General features: G+C 45.7%; 1 protein-coding gene across 1 annotated transcript; it reads left to right on the plus strand.

Moving 5' to 3' along the window:
• Positions 1-360: 360 nt before the first annotated feature.
• On the plus strand, positions 361-20,689 carry LOC311141692 (clustered mitochondria protein homolog). Its single transcript, XM_084177108.1, is given in 29 exon segments — positions 361-624; positions 5,183-5,292; positions 7,811-7,982; positions 8,429-8,566; positions 8,829-8,986; positions 9,117-9,271; positions 11,739-11,861; positions 12,152-12,284; positions 12,465-12,557; positions 12,724-12,890; positions 13,032-13,214; positions 13,411-13,809; positions 13,979-14,052; positions 14,169-14,273; positions 14,584-14,684; positions 14,768-14,920; positions 17,368-17,430; positions 17,567-17,799; positions 17,962-18,046; positions 18,118-18,271; positions 18,385-18,524; positions 18,630-18,710; positions 18,862-18,987; positions 19,130-19,239; positions 19,320-19,413; positions 19,518-19,634; positions 19,731-19,810; positions 19,901-20,519; positions 20,522-20,689. Coding segments are annotated over 29 exon segments (4,296 nt in total). The 5' UTR covers positions 361-578; the 3' UTR covers positions 20,606-20,689.
• The last annotated feature ends 207 nt before the right edge of the window (positions 20,690-20,896 follow it).

Raw genomic sequence — 20,896 nt, forward strand, 5'->3', positions numbered from 1 at the left:
CTAACTGTAAGTCGCTCTGGATAAGAGCGTCTGCTAAATGACGTAAATGTAAAAATGTAAATGTATAATGTATGTGTGATTATATTCCCATTTCCCACATCCCTGGGTGTGTATGATCACACCTTTCCTCCAGGGCAGAGAGAGAAAGCGGGGGAGTGAGGGTAGAGGGGGAGGGGAAGGTAAAGGAGAGAGAGTGAAGAGTGAGAGAGACTGAAGAGAGCAAGATTGTGCAGACACACCCATTTTCAACACCTAGGTGAGGCACAGCAGCTTTGAGGGAGAAACAGAGAGAGTTAGAGAAATTGAAATGAAAGGGGGAAGGGCAGAGTTGTGCAACATTGGGTGTGGCTATCTTCCAGAGGGGAAACGATAAGCAGAGCTAGCTTGGTGGAACTCACTACACTCTTTCCCTTGCTCACACACTCTGCATATACAAACACACACAAACTCCTGAACCCAATCAGTCTCACTCTGACTGGACGAAGAGAAGGGAGTGGGAACAGCAAGTCTGAGAGAGCAACCGCGTGCCAGCACAGAGAAACAAGAGAGTGAGGGAACAACCAAAAAAGAAATTAGACATGAAGGACAAAGTGAAGAGAGGAGGAGGAGATCAGGGAACGTCAGGTGAGAAAGAACGACCTTGCTCTGGTGTCTGTTTCACAACACTCTTCTCTCTTTCACTTTCTCCCACTTCCTTGTTTTTCCATACGGTCTCTCTCTTTTTCTCTGCTGTTCCAGACTGCCCTACAGAGGGCTGTTGTAGCACTGCTGGTCTGCTGTAGCCTGGTTCCAATTCAGTCAAACTGTTGTTTTCTTGCCAAATGTGCTGGTCTGCCAAAGCAACAGTAACAGTGTGGTATTGTTGAAGGCAGGTAGAGAATAATGACCGGAGTCCTGGTTGTATAGTTTTCAACATTTAAGCCATTTAGCAGACGCTCTTATCCAGAGCGACTTACAGGAGCAATTAGGGTTAAGTGCCTTGCTCAAGGGCACATCGGCAGATTCTTCACCTAGTTGGCTCGGGGATTAGAACCAGAGACCTTTCGGTTACTGGCACAACGCTCTTAACCACTAAGCTACCTGCCGCCCCGACACTACCAATTGCTAAGCCATGTTGATGAAGGAAACAATGAAGGAAATGTTCACCTGTCTGATTTTTGAAGTCATCATCATGACATTCCTAGGAGATGCAGGAATGTACATAATACATCATCTCTGCTCTGTGTCATTCCTCTTCATCACACCACATGTCTCTCTGCATGCTACAGTTTATTGTGCCCTTAGTCCAAGGGGGGCTTTTCTCCCTCTTCCTTGCTTGCACACACACACACACATACACACACACACACACACACACCTCTTTCCATACTTGTGTAGCATATTTCTCATGGCAATGACCCAAGTAACTAAATACGCACACATCTGCCTCTGTGTTACCCTCACCCAATACAGGGGTGGTGTGTATAGAATGAGGGCATTTGTGTGTTTTCTCATGGATCCATACCTGTGTAGTGAGTGATGGTTTGTGTGTATGTGTGTGTGTGGGGGGGGGGGGGGGTGTATCTCCCCTGTGAGTATGCATATCACCAACCTCTAATATAATGGTACAACCAGAGCTGTAGAGTTGTCAGACTTGGTTAGGCAGTAAAAGGTCAAAACTAATTAATTATAGTAAGAGTTCAACCTGGAATGTGTTGGGAGTGTAAACCTTCATCAAGTAGGAATGTTAGTGGTATGTGTGTGTGTGTGCGTGCGTGCGTGTGTTGGTGTGTGTGTGTATGAGAGAGAGAGAGGAGGGCAGATGTTATTGGCTACAGGTCTGGTGGCTCTTGGCCGGTGGAGTCGAGGGGAGTAAAAAAACAAGAAAAAAAGCGGCAAAGGTACTGTTTGTCCATTTAGAGACGCCGTAGCCAAAATAGTCAGAATTAATCTAAGATAACCTAACTGTTTTGCGGCTGGGAAGCATTATGGCGTCTGCATGCTTCCCAGCCGAAACAGTTCGTAAGAGTTTTGTGACGTTTTCTGTTCGTTTTGGACTTCAGTAAGGGTTTTTTCGGCTGTTCGGGCACACAAGATTTGTTCTCGAGGCAAGCCGAAGTCGGTAGCCGAAGTCTACGCCCCTTCGTAGGTGATTGGTCAACAGGAAGGATTCTTCAATAAAGTCTTTGTTGTAATTCAACAAGAGACGACTCGTTTTCATTAGTTAGATGTAGAATTGCGCGACTAATATCTCCTCAGCAAAAACATCAAAATGAATGATAGATTTCTTGAGTTATATTGAGTTGTTTATTTGTCTGAGAAAAAAACACTTTTCAACCTATATGATCTAGTACACAATAAAAGTATAATAAAACATATACAAATATGATGATGTGACAAATAATAAGAATGAATAAGCCTTTTCATACTTTATAATATGTCCATAAATAGTTATAATCTGTTTTAGGAACATCTACCCAAAATATTTCACATTCTTTATTACTTTACCAAACATATCATGACATTAGCAGTCAAAATCTGTAAAATTTGTGAACGTCTAAATCAACATTTGGGCCATTAAACAGCGTGCATCCCTCCTATAGACAAGGGGAGAAGGGCTATGTAAACGGCTCGATTTTGTCGTTCTGAGCCTATGCAATGTGTCTGCCTCCGACACATTATTTTTTGAATTCCATACAAAATTACTTCTTAACTTATTTTAGGTTTAAGAAAGTGTGTAGGTCGCATTCTTTACAGTAGCACTATTCAAGTTATGTATTTAGATCCGCCTGCTCGAGACAAATTCAGCGATTGCTTTGCCATGTCTGCTCCGTGAAGCAGTCGAGTTGGATAAATGTTTTTCTAAGGACCGCCCCTTTGACATGACTTCGCAGTGAAATGATATAAATTGATGTAATGATGCAGCTGACCACCAGAGGGAGGCAAATACACGTTTATTTGACAGAGGTCCTTTACATGGTCCTAGGATGTCTGGATTTGTGTCTTCTGACCTATAAAATGGTGGAAAACCAATCCAATAAGTCATGTAAACATATACATATAATTCTAGTGCCCAATTTTGGGGACTGTCAGTTTAAGAGGTTTTGTGTAAGTGCACTGTCCATGCTGTAGTACTTGAACAGGTCTGTGTGTGCCATAGACTATATGGTGTGAGAGTGTGTGTCGGTGTGTGTGCGTGTGTGTCTGTGTGTCTATGTGTTGGTGAGTGTGTGTAGGCATTCACATGCCAGTGTTGGGTGTGGCAGTCCCTTACCCCTGAAGTGACATCACTGCTTCAAGGCAAATACTGCCAGCTCAGACACAGACCCACCCCTCACACATGCTGGGTCCTGCTCTTGTCTGTGTGTACAGTGGGGGAAAAAAGTATTTAGTCAGCCACCAATTGTGCAAGTTCTCCCACTTAAAAAGATGAGAGAGGCCTGTAATTTTCATCATAGGTACACGTCAACTATGACAGACAAAATGAAAAAAAAAAATCCAGAAAATCACATTGTAGGATTTTTAATGAATTTATTTGCAAATTATGGTGGAAAATAAGTATTTGGTCAATGACAAAAGTTTTCTCAATACTTTGTTATACACCCTTTGTTGGCAATGACACAGGTCAAACGTTTTCTGTAAGTCTTCACACACTGTTGCTGGTATTTTGGCCCATTCCTCCATGCAGATCTCCTCTAGAGCAGTGATGTTTTGGGGCTGTCGCTGGGCAACATGGACTTTCAACTCCCTCCAAAGATTTTCTATGGGGTTGAGATCTGGAGACTGGCTAGGCCACTCCAGGACCTTGAAATGCTTCTTACGAAGCCACTCCTTCGTTGCCCGGGCGGTGTGTTTGGGATCGTTGTCATGCTGAAAGACCCAGTCACGTTTCATCTTCAATGCCCTTGCTGATGGAAGGAGGTTTTCACTAAAAATCTCACGATACATGGCCCCATTCATTCTTTCCTTTACACGGATCAGTCGTCCTGGTCCCTTTGCAGAAAAACAGCCCCAAAGCATGATGTTTCCACCCCCATGCTTTACAGTAGGTATGGTGTTCTTTGGATGCAACTCAGCATTCTTTGTCCTCCAAACACGACGAGTTGAGTTTTTACCAAAAAGTTATATTTTGGTTTCATCTGACATTCTCCCAATCCTCTTCTGGATCATCCAAATGCACTCTAGCAAACTTCAGACGGGCCTGGACATGTACTGGCTTAAGCAGGGGGACACTTCTGGCACTGCAGGATCTGAGTCCCTGGCGGCGTAGTGTGTTACTGATGGTAGGCTTTGTTACTTTGGTCCCAGCTCTCTGCAGGTCATTCACTAGGTCCCCCCGTGTGGTTCTGGGATTTTTGCTCACTGTTCTTGTGATCATTTTGACCCCACGGGGTGAGATCTTGCGTGGAGCCCCAGATCGAGGGAGATTATCAGTGGTCTTGTATGTCTTCCATTTCCTAATAATTGCTCCCACTGTTGATTTCTTCATACCAAGCTGCTTACCTATTGCAGATTCAGTCTTCCCAGCCTGGTGCAGGTCTACAATTTTGTTTCTGGTGTCCTTTGACAGCTCTTTGGTCTTGGCCATAGTGGAGTTTGGAGTGTGACTGTTTGAGGTTGTGGACAGGTGTCTTTTATACTGATAACAAGTTCAAACAGGTGCCATTAATACAGGAAACGAGTGGAGGACAGAGGAGCATCTTAAAGAAGAAGTTACAGGTCTGTGAGAGCCAGAAATCTTGCTTGTTTGTAGGTGACCAAATACTTATTTTCCACCATAATTTCCAAATAAATTCATTAAAAATCCTACAATGTGATTTTCTGGATTTTTTTTCTCATTTTGTCTGTCATAGTTGACGTGTACCTATGATGAAAATTACAGGCCTCTCTCATCTTTTTAAGTGGGAGAACTTGCAGAATTGGTGGCTGACTAAATACTTTTTTTCCCCACTGTATGTGTCGGGGAACCTCTAACTTTCCTCCTCCTCTCTCTCTCTCTGGCACACTACACACTCACACACACTCTCTCTCACAGCGACATTATGGCTAGCTACTGTGTCATCTTGAATAAAAAACACATCCCACTGTAACGCAACCGTCTGATATATAATGTTTCTGCGACCATAATTCACCTGAACATGTCCAGGGGTTAGGGTTTGTTCTAAATAATCTGATTGGCATGTTAATTCCCTCCTTTAATCAGATGCACTCACACTGACCATTGGGAAAACAGCTGCGGGTATGAAGCAGGAAGACAACCCATCATTCCTTGTGAAGATCCAGGGGGCAGGAGTAGAACCATTTGAGCTGCAGGTAAAACAAAGAGAGACACTAACACATGGTAACCAATAATGTATATAAACCCTGGATTGCTGATGCTATGTATTGACCATTGAGGGGCTTTGAAGCCACCTGTCAGCTGTATTGGCACTCCCCAGTAGGAGCAGTCCTCCATAGGAATGAATGGAATTCTACAGTATTAAATGTATTTAAGTATTTTTTTGTTGTAGTGAGGACAGTAACATTAGTAAAATAAATAAATGTTTAGCTCACATAATACAATTTAAAAGTATGCATTAAGGTGTCTGTAATAGAATAAATGTGGCAAAAAGAATATAGACATTAATACATTAATTTTTATAGCATACAAAATATTTTTTACAATGGTGGGGGAGTGCTAAAATGGAGGCATGGTGGCTTCAACACAGCGCCCCCTATCAATCATATAGTGTATATATAAATAAATGATTGATAGTCACACACGCTACACATTCTCACACATTGGGCCTGGACCGAAAACAACCCAGAGCCCCCTGTCCTCTAGGTTATGCACATCTGACGGAACTGGATACAGTAGGTGCAGTGTTTCTTCTTGTTTCTACCGATATCCAATAGGAGTGTAGGGTGGGACATTGAATAGTACCACAACGGGTACAGACCTGCAGTGAGGGTGGAACAGGAGGTGAAAGGGACCAAAATTATCACACCATTCATTCATATCACACCAGTGAATACATACCATTAGGCCACAGCCAATCTAAATGTGCATCAAATCAAATTTTATTGGTCACATACACATATTTAGCAGATGTTTTGCGGGTGTAGTGAAATGCAAACTTGTTAAGTATAATAATGCCAAGCAAAGTTCACCCACTAACTATTCTAAAGGACCACTATATCTTGTGTAATAAACAGTCAAGTGCATGTATGTGCATGTATGGCCAAGCCTGTAAAAGTGTTTATTAATTTGAGTTTATTGACGCACCCGTGTGTCAATCTAAGTAACATAATAAAAAAATCCCCATAAAAATCCCTCAATTTAAGCTAGAGATATATGGATAATCGATCGAATCCACCTATGTTGGCCTTCCGCATCTGCTGTGGAAGGTGGCCGAGCTACTAACCTTGTCTCAGAGCATTTCGTATTATCTGCTGTGGAAGGTGGCCGAGCTACTAACCTTGTCTCAGAGCATTTCGTATTATTCTGTATGTAAATCCGAATAATTAATTAAATTAATATATCATTTAGCAGACGCTTTTATCCAAAGCGACTTACAGTCATGTGCGCATACATTTTTACGTATGGGTGGTCCCGGTGATCGAACCCACTACCCTGGCGTTACAAGCGCCATGCTCTACCAATTGAGCTACAGAGGACCTGAATCACTTTATTTAGTATGATATGTTATGTTTCGTATGGTATGTATTAATTTGTGAATGTCCATCACTGATTTCATATGATATATTACGAATTACAATTCGGATTATATGTTAAGAATTTGCAAAATGTACAATATGTTTATGAATTTGCAAAATGTACAATATGTTATGAATTTGCAAAACGTATGGTATGTTACGAATTTGAAAAACGTATATGTTATAAATTCTAGTGTTGTGTTGAGAAAACGTTGCTAATTATGCTGTGAGACCAAGGAGAACCGCTGACGCTGTATTTTGATCATAAAGGTTTATTCATATCAAAGGGTTACAGCGTCGATTTACAGATACCTGCAGATATCTGGAGAATAATCGCCCCATTTCAAATATGATTATTCTGTCTTCCTTTGTCTTAACTGTGGTATATATCCTATGTAATCTGATATGGGTGGTTCTTCCTACCAACCAATCCCCTGTCTCCACACAACAGACTTCCTCTGTTCTATGAGGTGTCCCCCTAAAACTACTCCCCAGATGCTCCCTCTAAGCTGAATAAACCTCCTCTCAGGTTCCATTTGAAAACGTTAGCAAAGTCATAATTCCTCAGATACTACACTAGCTAGGTGGCTAACGTTAGCTAGCTCGCTAACGTTAGCTAGGCTAGGGGTTGGGGTTAGGGGACGGGTTATCGAACATGCTAAGTAGTTGCAAAGTAGCTAAAAAGTAGTAAGTAGTTGAAAAGTTGCTAATGAGCTAAAATGCTAAAGTTGTCATTGATGAGATTCGAACTCGCAACCTTTGGGTCTTATGTAACCATACCAAATGTAACATTTCAAACTAAATGGAATGGCTCAGATTCACGTACAGAATACACTGCAGCTACAGCAGTGTTTGTCTGGCAATGTTTTCTAACCGTTTAGGCTACAAACTAATATAACTCCACTGTGGAAAGGGGAGACTCTCATGAACACGATGGTGTTCTCCGTTTTGCTCTACGACCCCCCACAAGTGTCACAGGACTCATCTGAATGTAACCCATACAAATGAATGGAAGTATGGAGGTAGTTTTGTGCCAACAAAAATAAAATGTTCAATATGTGTCCAAAAAACTAAAATATTTCCTGAGCTTATTCCTTATGATAAAAAAATACATTCATTGTGTGTATCTCCATAGGTCCATGGTTTCTGGCTGGTTCAGGAGGCTGTGATGGCAGTGTTGGGGAGAGAGGAGGTGTTTCCTCGCTCCAGCCTCTCATTGGCCCTCTCTGGGATGACCCTTGACCCCCTGACGGAGCTGCAGGGCCTGAAGAACCTCAGACCAGGAGCCACGCTCCGCCTGGTGGAGGGTAGGAGAATAACTACATTACACACAATACTTTCTCTCTCTACCACTGCTGACTCAGTTGACATCAGAGTCTTGGATAGGTTGAGAACATCAAAGTAGCAGGCTTGACACAGGGATAACCTTTCTGCCAACCAGACTGCTTTTCTGTCTGAATACGAAACAGCCAGGGTAAAACCCAGCAGCATGGCAGGTCTATGCCTGTGTGTGTATGTGAGGTAGAGAGGAGAGAGAGAGAGAGAGAGAGAGAGAGAGAGAGAGAGAGGGGTATGTGTGTGTATGTGCGTTAGTTCGTGCATCCATGCGTTCATGCGTTTGTGAGTTCATATGTTCATGTATGTGTGTGTGTGCGTGCATGTGAAAGCGGGACAGGTCAGTGCCTGTAGAACTATAACAATTAACCATCGTGCCCATTGGAATATGTCTTGTATTCTGTCCTCTGTTCTCCAGAGCCGTACTCCCCCAGGTCTGCAAAGGTTCATCTGGCTCGTGTGCTGGAGCTGTTGAGAGCTGTTGGGCCAAACAACGCTCTGATAGAGGGACGATCACCTAGCCTCCTGGACACACTGACACACAAACACTCTAAAGGTACACACATGCGCGCACGACATGCAGACAAACATGTTAACACGTACAAACACACACACTCGTCATATCTTCTGGGTAACTGTAAGTCGCTCTGGATAAGAGCGTCTGCTAAATGACAAAAAAAAAAGAAAAAAAAAAAAAAAAAAAAAGTAACTGTTCCTATCCAGCTCGAAGGACCATGAAAAAGAGCCCCTCCATTCATGCAGCTTAGAACCCTAACAAACATATGGCCCATTCTCCTCTCTTTCTGCATGTTTTGTAGACTCTGCTGTCCCAGCCAATGGGAAAGGCCTGAAATGCTCGTCCAGCAACACAAAGACTGACCCGGCCAATCAGGATGGAGCTCCTCCTGAGTACCTCCTCCCTGGAGCCGCTGAGAGACCACTACTGGCCATGCTGCCTCACAACACTCAGCCAGAGGTACACACACACAAACACACACATGCATGCACACGCACGCACACAAACACACACACACACACACACATACACACACACACACACACACACACACACTCTTCTCGCTCTGACTCTGTGCCTCTCTCCTAAGGTTCCCAGTTTTCTGCAGGACCTGTCACTCAGCTGTTGGAACCCGCCCCCTGGGCACAGAAAGCTGCAAGGGGACTTCCTGTACATCACTGTGGTGACCCTGGAGAGTCGCAAGTGTGACATCACATCCTGTCCAAGAGGATTCTTCCTGAATAGGTGAGGTTCTCAGAAGTAACAGGCATATACAGTCGTGGTCAAAAGTTTTGAGAATGACACAAGTATTGGTCTTCACAAAGTTTGCTGCTTCAGTGTTTTTAGATATTTTTGTCAGATGTTACTATGGTATACTGATTACAAGCATTCCATAAGTGTCAAAGGCTTTTATTGACAATTACATAAAGTTTATGCAAAGAGTCAATATTTGCAGTGTTGACCCTTCTTTTTCAAGACCTCTGCAATCCGCCCTGGCATGCTGTCAATTAACTTCTGGGCCACATCCTGACTGATGGCAGCCCATTCTTGCATAATCAATGCTCGGAGTTTGTCAGAATTTGTGGGTTTTTGTTTGTCCACCCGCCTCTTAAGGATTGACCACAAGTTCTCAATGGGATTAAGGTCTGGGGAGTTTCCTGGCCATGGATCCAACATTTCAATGTTTTGTTCCCTGAGCCACTTAGTTATCACTTTTGCCTTATGGCAAGGTGCTCCATCATGCTGGAAAAGGCATTGTTCGTCACCAAACAGTTCTTGGATGGTTGGGAGAAGTTGCTCTCGGAGGATGTGTTGGTACCATTCTTTATTCATGACTGTGTTCTTAGGCAAAATTGTGAGTGAGCCCACTCCCTTGGCTGAGAAGCAACCCCACACATGAATGGTCTCAGGATGTTTTACTGTTGGCATGACACAGGACTGATGGTAGCGCTCACTTTGTCTTCTCCGGACAAGCTTTTTTCAGGATGCCCCAAACAATCGGAAAGGGGATTTATCAGAGAAAATGACTTTACCCCAGTCCTCAGCAGTCCAATCCCTGTACCTTTTGCAGAATATCAGTCTGTCTCTGATGTTTTTCCTGGAGAGTAGTGGCTTCCTCACTGCCCTTCTTGACACCAGGCCATCCTCCAAAAGTCTTTGCCTCACTGTGCGTGCAGATGCACTCACACCTGCCTACTGCCATTCCTGAGCAAGCTCTGCACTGATGGTGCCCCGATCCCGCAGCTGAATCAACTTTAGGAGACGGTCCTGGCGCTTGCTGGACTTTCTTGGGTGCCCTGAAGCCTTCTTCACAACTATTGAACCTCTCTCCTTGAAGTTCTTGATGATCCAATAAATGGTTGATTTAGGTGCAATCTTACTAGCAGCAATATCCTTGCCTGTGAAGCCCTTTTTGTGCAAAGCAATGATGACGGCACGTGTTTCCTTGCAGGTAACCATTGATAACAGAGGAAGAACAATGATTTCAAGCACCACCCTCCTTTTAAAGCTTCCAGTCTGTTATTCTAACTCAATCAGCATGACAGAGTGATCTCCAGCCTTGTCCTCGTCAACACTCTCACCTGTGTTAACGAGAGAATCACTGACATTGTCAAAAGAACCGATGTGGATGTGGTGGAGGAGTCAGGCGCAGGACACAGAGGATTCGTCCAAAAAGACTTTACTAGTCCAAAGTGCAACAAAACAATACACGACCTCGAAAACAAACGGAGGCGAGGGAATTACGCAACATGCGTAAAACAATAAACAAAACTAACAGAGCGCAAACTCGCAGCTCCGCACGACAGGCAAACAACAACACACAATCTAACTAATACAAAACAGGGAACTTATAGGACACGTAATCAGAACACAAACAGACACAGGTGTACAAGACAGACTAAAGCAATCACACCACGAAACATACAATGGTGGCAGCTAGTACTCCGGGGACGGCGAACGCCAAAGCCTGCCCGAACCAGGAGGAGGAGCAGTCTCGGCCGAAACCGTGACAGACATGATGTCAGCTGGTCCTTTTGTGGCAGGGCTGAAATGCAGTGGAAAAGTTTTTTGGGGATTAAGTTCATTTTCATGGCAAAGAGGGACTTTGCAATTAATTGCAATTCATCTGATCACTCTTCATAACATTCTGGAGTATGTGCAAATTGCCATCATAAAAACTGAGGCAGCAGACTTTGTGAAAATTAGTATTTGTGTCATTCTCAAAACCTTTGACCACGACTGTATAGTGGGGTCCGAAATTATTGACACCCTTGATAAAGATGAGCTATAATGACTGTATAAAATAAATTATTCAAATATTGATCTATATTTTATGCACAAAAAAAAGTAAACAATTATTACTTGTTAAACAAAATCTCTTTCTCTGAGCAATTGTATAAGTATAAAATAATATCATTTCCCAATTTTTTGAACATACAATCTAGCTCAGTATGTGAATTATTTATTTTATACTGTCATTATTGCTCATCTTTATCAAGGATGTCAATAATTTCGGACCCCAATGTACATGTTATCCATACAAGATTACTTCAGTCAATATATCTCAGCTGGATATTGTTATTATCACATCAATGACAGCAGCAATGTGTGTGTGTTGTGTGTGTGTGTGTGTGTGTGTGTGTGTGTGTGTGTGTGTGTGTGTGTGTGTGTGTGTGTGTGTGTGTGTGTGTGTGTTGTGTGTGTGTTCCAGGTCTACAGTAGAGGTGTTTGATCCTCGGCCAACCTCGTCCTCTCCAGTCAGCCACTGCCTCACTGACCTGCTGTCTCACATCAGCCCTGCCTTCAAACAGGCTCTCGCCGCTCTCAGAGCCAGGTAACAGACACACACACACACACTCACACATTAACACTCACACACTCACACTCACACTCACACTCACAGTCACACACACACACACACACACACACACACACACACACACACACACACACACACACACACACACACACACACACACACACACACACACACACACACACACACACACACACACACACACACACACACACACACACACACACACACACACACACACACACACACACACACAGAGACCCAATGTTCTGTATGGGTAATGTAGTGTCTGCCCCTACTCCCTGTAGGCCTCAACTGCCCCCAGTAGAAACGATGCCGACTCCCTACCGCACACTGAGCTGGCTGGGTCAACCATCAGCCTCCCACTCCCACAGAAACTCTCTCAGCAGGCTGGGACTGGATCAACCCTCTGGAGCACAGGTCTGTGTCACACACACACACACACACACACACACACACACACACACACACACACAGTTTAACAGCTCTTCTCAGTGTTTAAGCCAGGCCGAAAGACGGATGGACGAAAAACCAACTGACCGACCAAGTGACTGATTGTCTGACCAATTGACTGATTGATTTGGTGTTTGTGATGTGAAGGCTCCAGACTGGAACGAGGAGCTGCAGGCAGCCAGAGATCTGCCTCAGGGGAGTCAGGAGGAGAGACTACAGAGAGACAGAGCTCTACTACAGGTACACACACACTTCATACTCACTAGGAGTCCTTTAGGAAGTATTCACTGCTGACAAGCAGTTATTGTTGCTCTCAAAAAAGGATATGTCATGTTGCTGTGCTTGAACCGTAAGGCTATTTAGACATTTCTAGAAAATACATTCTTCTCTCATCACTCCCTTTCAGGTGAACAGTGCGTTTGTGTGGGCAGTGGCCCAGGGTGCGGAGACTGTTATTGACGGCTGTGTAGAGCCAATCAGTGGAGGTCCTGATGACCCCGCCTTTCTGTGGGGCGGGCTGTTCCTGAGCCAGGGAGGAGCAGGGATGGCGTTAGGGGGCGAGAGGGGACGCAGGTAAGATCTTGTTCAGCTTGTCTCCAGCGGGTCTCATTGTATGTAGATAGAGAATGACCAGTCTTTTTCATAGTGTATAATCATAGAAAATCCTGTTGAACCCATCATGCTGCTGTATAACAACACACCCCTCCCTCCCAGGGTGGCCCAGAGGCTGGAGCTGAGGGGTGTACAGTCCTACAGTGACCTAGAGGGGGCGCTCCAGGGCCTCCACACCCTGCCCACCGCCACCGTGGACTATAGGGGGATCCGTCTGTCTGCCCAAGGCCTGGCCCCCGGCCTGGAGGGCCCAGAGCAGGACCAGGGCCCCTCTGCTCCTACCAGGTACAACTCAATAACAACATAAACATTAGCTGTTATATGCTCCCCAGTGATTTGTTTAATTAGGACAGTGTTTGCACCTGCAATTAGTCTTTGTCGAGAGCATGCCACCCTCACCTTTTCCCACCTTCTCTCCCCTCATCTCTCTCTCCCTCTCTCCCCCTCTCTCCCCCTCTCTCCCTCTCTCTCTCTCCCCCAGGGGTATTCTATACGGGGTGGGTGCTAGGCCCCAGGAGTCCCCCCACCGACGTTGTCTCTTGGAGCTGCTGGCCCAGGCTGCTAAAGGCCTCAACCTGCAGAGACACGCTGTAGTGGGGCCCAACGGCCACCAGGTGCCTCTGTTCACCGCACTGGATGCCCAGGGGCTGCTGGGGGCTGATGGGAGGTTCTACCTGCTAGACCTCTTCAGGAGCCTGCCGGCCGATGCCAACTACTGCCCTGAGGGAGGTAGACAGAGAGAGCAGGTGGAGAAGAAGGAGGGATCAGGGGAGGAGGGCTGGCCAGAGCAGTACCAGAGCACTTCAGGTCTGCCCAGGAGGTTCCCTCATGGCCTCTGTAGGCTGAGACCAGAGCTGCTGCAGGCCTTCATCCAGGACAAGTCAGTACTATACACCTCTAGTTAGTTATACTGTAGTAATAGTTATTATGTACTGTATGTATGTGGGACAGTCTGTTTACAGTAACTCTGCAGTAAGATGTCACATTTCTAAATGTTTTGTTTGTATTGTGTTGTTTCTAAGATTGTTCCCTCCCTCCCTCTGTTCCAGACGGTCCCAGTTCACTCGCCGCTGCAAAGAAAGGATGGAAGAGAATGGAGGGGTGGAGGAGTGTGTAAAAGCAGGTGAGGAAAGACAGTTTTTATTTTCGGTCTAGGTTTCAAGACTACATGTAATATCAGAGCTGACACATATTATTTTGTGTGTGTGTGTGTGTGTGTGTGTGTGTGTGTGTTCCCAGGTGACCCTCGAGGTACAGATGCAGTGAGAGGTGCTTGTAAAGATGTGGGATCAGTCAGTGACATCATCTTTGAGATGCGCTTCAATCCCAGCGTGTTCTCCCCAGGTATAAATAATAAATAATATTATGCCATTTAGCAGACGCTTTTATCCAAAGCGACTTACAGTCATGCGTGCATACATTTCTTTGTGTATGGGTGGTCCCGGGGATCGAACCCACTACCTTTTGGCGTTACAAGCGCCGTGCTCTACCAGCTGAGCTACAGAGGACCAGGTATCTCATCTGCTCCACACATGCACGAACACACACAACACACACCCTCCCCTTCCCGATACAGCTGAGCCAAAACCACTGTTGTGACATACCAGAGTGTAAAAGTTGACCCTGTCTCTGTCTCACCCCTCTGTGTGTTCAGACGTGGCGTTCCCCAAGAGTGACCATGAGGCCGTGAGGCTGCAGGAGAGGCTACTTAGAGAGGCTGCAGCCTCCATCATCACACAACAGATACCTGCAATCGTGAGTGGAGCTCTATATTCCTGGAGTTCAGTTTATCAACCTGTTGTAACCTGTCTCTTACTCTAGCTGTCTGTGTGTCTCAGGTGGAGGCGTGCCTGCAGGGCAGTGAAATGCCTCTAGATGGCGCTACGCTGAAGCAAGCGCTGCACCAGAAGGGCATCAACCTCCGCTACCTCGGCCAGCTGACCAAGGCCATCAGCCAATCAGAACACAAGGAGCGGCTTAGACACATAATGGTCAGACTCAAAACTCACTCACACACACACACAACGGCACTCGAAGGACAGGAAATACATACACTGAGTGTACAAAACATTAGGAACATGTTCTTTCCATGACATAGACTGACCAGGTGAATCCAAGTGAAAGCTATGATCCCTTATTGATGTCACTTGTTAAATCCACTTCAATCAGTGTAGATGAAGTGGAGGAGACAGGTTAAAGAATGATTTTTAAGCCTTGAGACAATTGACACATGAGTCGTGTATGTGTGCCATTCAGAGGGTGAATGGGCAAGACAAAATATTTAAGTGTCTTTCAGCAGGGTATGGTAGTAGGTGCACCAGTTTGTGTCAAGAATTGCAACGCTGCTGGGTTTTTCACGCTCAAAAGTTTCCCGTGTGTATCAAGAATGGTCCACCACCAAAAGGACATCCAGCCAACCTGTGGGAAGCATTGGAGTCAATATGGCCAGCATCTCTGTGGAATGCTTTCGACACCTTGTTGAGTCCATGCCCCGACAAGGCTGTTCTGTTCTGAGGGCAAAAGGGGGTGCAACTCAATATTAGGAAGGTGTTCCTAATGTTTTGTACACTCAGTGTATGTATATATACAGTCGTGGTCAAAAGTTTTGAGAATGACACAAATATTAATTTTCACAAAGTCTGCTGCCTCCGTTTTTATGATGGCAATTTGCATATACTCCAGAATGTTATGAAGAGTGATCAAATGAATTTCAATTAATTGCAAAGTCCCTCTTTGCCATGAAAATGAACTTAATCCCTAAAAAACATTTCCACTGCATTTCAGCCCTGCCACAAAAGGACCAGCTGACATCATGTCAGTGATTCTCTCGTTAACACAGGTGAGAGTGTTGACGAGGACAAGGCTGGAGATCACTCTGTCATGCTGATTGAGTTAGAATAACAGACTGGAAGCTTTAAAAGGAGGGTGGTGCTTGAAATCATTGTTCTTCCTCTGTTAGCAATGGTTACCTGCAAGGAAACATGTGCCGTCATCATTGCTTTGCACAAAAAGGGCTTCACAGGCAAGGATATTGCTGCTAGTAAGATTGCACCTAAATCAACCATTTATCGGATCATCAAGAACTTCAAGGAGAGAGGTTCAATAGTTGTGAAGAAGGCTTCAGGGCACCCAAGAAATTCCAGCAAGCGCCAGGACCGTCTCCTAAAGTTGATTCAGCTGCGGGATCGGAGCACCATCAGTGCAAAACTTGCTCAGGAATGGCAGCAGGCAGGTGTGAGTGTATCTGCACACACAGTGAGGCAAATACTTTTGGAGGATGGCCTGGTGTCAAGAAAGGCAGCGAGGAAGCCACTTCTCTCCAGGAAAAACATCAGAGACAGACTGATATTCTGCAAAAGGTACAGGGATTGGACTGCTGAGGACTGGGGTAAAGTCATTTTCTCTGATGAATCCCCTTTCCGATTGTTTGGGGCATCCGGAAGAAAGCTTGTCCGGAGAAGACTAGGTGAGCGCTACCATCAGTCCTGTGTCATGCCAACAGTAAAGCATCCTGAGACCATTCATGTGTGGGGTTGCTTCTCAGCCAAGGGAGTGGGCTCACTCACAATTTTGCCTAAGAACACAGCCATGAATAAAGAATGGTACCAACACATCCTCCGAGAGCAACTTCTCCCAACCATCCAATAACTGTTTGGTGACGAACAATGCCTTTTCCAGCATGATGGAGCACCATGCCATAAGGCAAAAGTGATAACTAAGTGGCTCGGGGAACAAAACATAGACATTTTGGGTCCATGGCCAGGAAACTCCCCAGACCTTAATCCCATTGAGAACTTGTTGTCAATCCTCAAGAGGCGGGTGGACAAACAAAAACCCACAAATTCTGACAAACTCCGAGCATTGATTATGCAAGAATGGGCTGCCATCAGTCAGGATGTGGCCCAGAAGTTAATTGACAGCATGCCAGGGCAGATTGCAGAGGTCTTGAAAAAGAAGGGTCAACACTGCAAATATTGACTCTTTGCATAAACTTAATGTAATTGTCAATAAAAGCCTTTGACACTTATTGAATGCTTGTAATTATACTTCAGTATACCATAGTAACATCTGACAAATATCTAAAAACACTGAAACAGCAAACTTTGTGAAGACCAATACTTGTGTCATTCTCAAAACTTTTGACCACGACTGTATAGGGGAGGCAGGTAGCCTAGCGGTAATCCCTGAATGGACAAGGTGAAAAATCTGTTGATGTGCCCTTAAGCACGTAACCCTAACTCTTCCGGGTCGCTGTTGATAATGGCAGACCCTGGCTAACTATGACCCCAGTCTCAGGGGGAGTTTATAATTCACATATGTGTATAATACACACTTGTACATGTGTGAAACAGGACAAATAGCACCCACCTAAATATTTTTTATACACGCTTTGATAGTGATTTTCTAAATGTTACGCTCTCTCTCTTTTCTCTCTTAGAGGCTGGCTGTTGGAGAGATTGTGGTTCGTTCTTCCAGAAGGATCTTCAACAACTTCCTCCAGGTACTGAAACAGTCTTCATCACAGTGTCATTATCACAGTCCTTATTAACTGGTCTGGGGTCAGTTCCCCGTACTGGGTGTAGGGAAAGCATCATTACTCTCGGTAACCACAGCTACCTCCTCTCCTCTGTCCACAGGGTGTGGAGGTGTCAAGTCTCTCTGCAGCTGTCAGTCACTTCCTCTGCTGCCTATTGGTTGGCCATTACAGCACCGCCCCCACAGGGGAGGAGCCTAAGAAGAGGTCCAGGAGGCGGGGTCGTGGGGGAGGAGCTTCAGACAGTGCTGCCTGGAGCGCGCTCAGTGGAGCCGAGCTCTGGAGCCTGATTGGCCAGGACGCAGCAGAGACCTATGACATCACTCACGGCCTATGGTTGGCACATTTAATGAATTAGTCATCAATCGATTAATCAACCAATCAGTCCATCACTTGTTACTTGTACAGTTCCTTATGTTGTCACCTAATGATTATGATAGTATAATAATACCAGTAGTTACAGTGCGAGCTGATGTTTTATGTGTCTCTGTGTTGCAGTTCCACTGCTGACCACCTGGTAGAGATGTATGGGCTGCAGAAGGTCTCCCTGCTTAGAGAGTTCTGTTTGAAGACTGGTTTACAGGTACACACACATACACACACACACACACCTGCTCACACTGAGACCTCACCATCTTTATTTGTGTCCCCCAGCTGCGACTGAGAGAGTACTTCTTCGACAACCAAACTAAGGCTCCCATTGGTCCAGATGATGTGCTCAACATCTTTCCCATTGTCAAGCATGTCACCATGACGACACATGATGCCTCGCGAGCGTTCCGAGCTGCTCAGAGTAGCGTTCAGAAAGGTGAGGTGGGCGGGTCACTACTTGGTTTAACACACTTGGTTAGAGTTTGTTGGTGTGTGTATTTCTGTCCTTGATGCCAGCGGATGTGATATGTATGTGTACCTGTCCCCCAGGCATGATGGAGCAGGCATATGAGCGTCTGAAGGAGGCAGCGTACCTGTTTGGCCGTGTGTCTGACGACCTAAACGCAGAAGCCTGCTCCTGTCTAAGCCTGATGGCCAGAGTGGCTTACCTACAAGGCCAGCCCACAGAGGTATACACACACACCTCAGATGATGGCCTCAAATGTAAGGCATAGGTTTGTACGGCTGTGTAACTATTATCCTGTGCCTCTCTACCCCTACCCACAACCCACCAGGCCCGCAGTGTCCAGCTCAAGGCTGTGGTCATCAGTGAGAGAGTCCTGGGCTTTGACCACCCCAACACTATCCAACAATACGTAAGTACCACGACTCTCCTTTAAACCACCACCGTCCACCAGGGAAATCAAAACTCCAAAGATCAACAAACAACAAGTGTGCCTTTGTATACCTTATTTATTTGTCATCCAAGTCATCTTTAGCTAAGTGAATGAGGTGTGTGTCCTGTAGGCTCTGTTGGCGGTATATGTGTTCGCTGGAGGAGAGTCTGCTCTAGCTCAGAGGTGTCTGTTCAGAGCCCGTCTCCTGATGCTCACAGTTCATGGAGAGGACCACCCCTACACCGCTACACTGGACGTAAGTCTGCTACACTCCAAACCTACACGTTATACTGGAAGTGAGTCTGCCATACCCTAACCCACCCCTACACTGTTATACCCCCAAACCCAAGACCTCTGCTCTGCTAGAGGAGACTAAACTATCTCCCTCTCTCTCTCAGAGCTGTCTAGGTTTGGTGTTGCCGAGCGAACAAGCAGGGCAGTTCCTACAGAGCGCACTCAAAATCAACACTTCCTTCTTTGGCCCCACCGACGTGCACACTGCTCTCAGGTATCAATCGCTTAAATCCCTCACTCTCTCAACCAATCAACCAAGTAACTACTCAGTCACTATCTCCCCCCTCTCTCCAGTCAGCATCTGTTGTCCCAGTGGATGTGTGGAGTGGGAGACTATCGTTCTGCCATGAACCACGAGAAAGAAGCTCTGTCTGCCTTCACTAGCCTGGTCTGTACCTAGCATACTCTCTGTGTGTGTGTGTGTGTGTGTGTGTGTGTGTGTGTGTGTGTGTGTGTGTGTGTGTGTGTGTGTAACCCTGTTGTCTCTCTCAGTATGGTGAGGACCACCCCCAGAGACGTTGCAGCTATGAGTTCCTGCGTTCCATTACCCAGCAAGCAGTGCGTGTGGAACGCTCTCTGAGGCAAGGCGGGGACCCGCTCACAGCTGAGGTAATAAAATACTATTCTGTTCTCTTTTTGTGTTTTAAATAAGGTCCAGAGTAGGTGACCATTAAATCCCCTTCTGCCTGTCTCCTCTATACCCAGGGGCAGTCTCTGTCTCCCTCAGCTGAGACCACCCTGGAGCAGCTGGCCCTGGTCACAGGCATCAGGACACCAAGCCACAGGTAACACACAAGAGAAGGATTGTATTATTATTCATGTATTACCAAAATTATATTAGCAGACATGAATCTAAGCGTGGTCTGGTCTCTTAGTGACAGGCTCCTGGAGTTCAAACAGAAGCTGATGGAACAGAGAGAGGCAGTGGAGGCCGCTAACGCCAAACCAAACAACACACACACAGAAACAGTGAATGGAAAGGAAGTGAAGACCCCTGATAGAGAGAAAGAGGAGGATGGGGTAGACCAGGAGACCACCAGCGAGGAGCTGCCAGAAGAGGCAGGTCCAGAGAAGAACACAGCTGACAAACAGACAGCGGACGGCCATCAACTGGAGGCCACTGAGTGGTCCGTAGATGAGGGCTCAGTAGTGGAGGGCTTAGTAGTGGAGGAGGACTCAGCAGCAGAGAGTAAAGCAGTAGAGAGTGGAGCTGTAGTAGAATTCAGTGAGAGAGATGGAGATGAAGACAGAGCTGCCCCAGAGGCTGAGCAGCACACAGGGACAGAGGATGGAGAGGCAAACCTGATGGCTACAGAGGAATTGCAAACTGAGCCAGTCAGAGACCATATAGAGGGGAGTCAGAGTCTGACACAAAATGGAGGTTTAGAATCTGAGGGAAACCAATCAGACAACATGGTGGAGGTAGCCAATGAGAAGCCAGGGTCAGATAAGGTCAGCGGTGTGAACAAAACACCAAGCACAAGCAATGACCAATCAGAGCCTCAGGAGGTCTTAGTGAACAGGGACGCCTCAACAACCATCAGCCAAACAAAACTAACACTGGTCACAGCAGAGGGTGAGATGCTAGCTAATGGAACAGTGGTGTCAGAGAGGGAGGACTGAGAGAGGGAGGGACCATCATAAGAGACTGACAGAACAAATGACCATAGTGAGGAGTCATAGGACAGACAGGTGCTGTTGATTGAGCTGGATCAGAATCCTTACAGCAGAGAGCTGTGGAGGAGGAGAAAAACTAAAGCAGAAGAAGAAAGAGAATATAGATGTGTACCACTGTACCATTCTTGACCTGGTGGTTTCTTTACTGATATTGGGAGAGGGCTACACTTTGTGGTGCTTTTTTCAATATGAAA

The sequence above is a fragment of the Coregonus lavaretus genome, assembly GCF_964263955.1.
Source record: "Coregonus lavaretus genome assembly, chromosome: 14".
NCBI lineage: Eukaryota > Metazoa > Chordata > Actinopteri > Salmoniformes > Salmonidae > Coregonus > Coregonus lavaretus.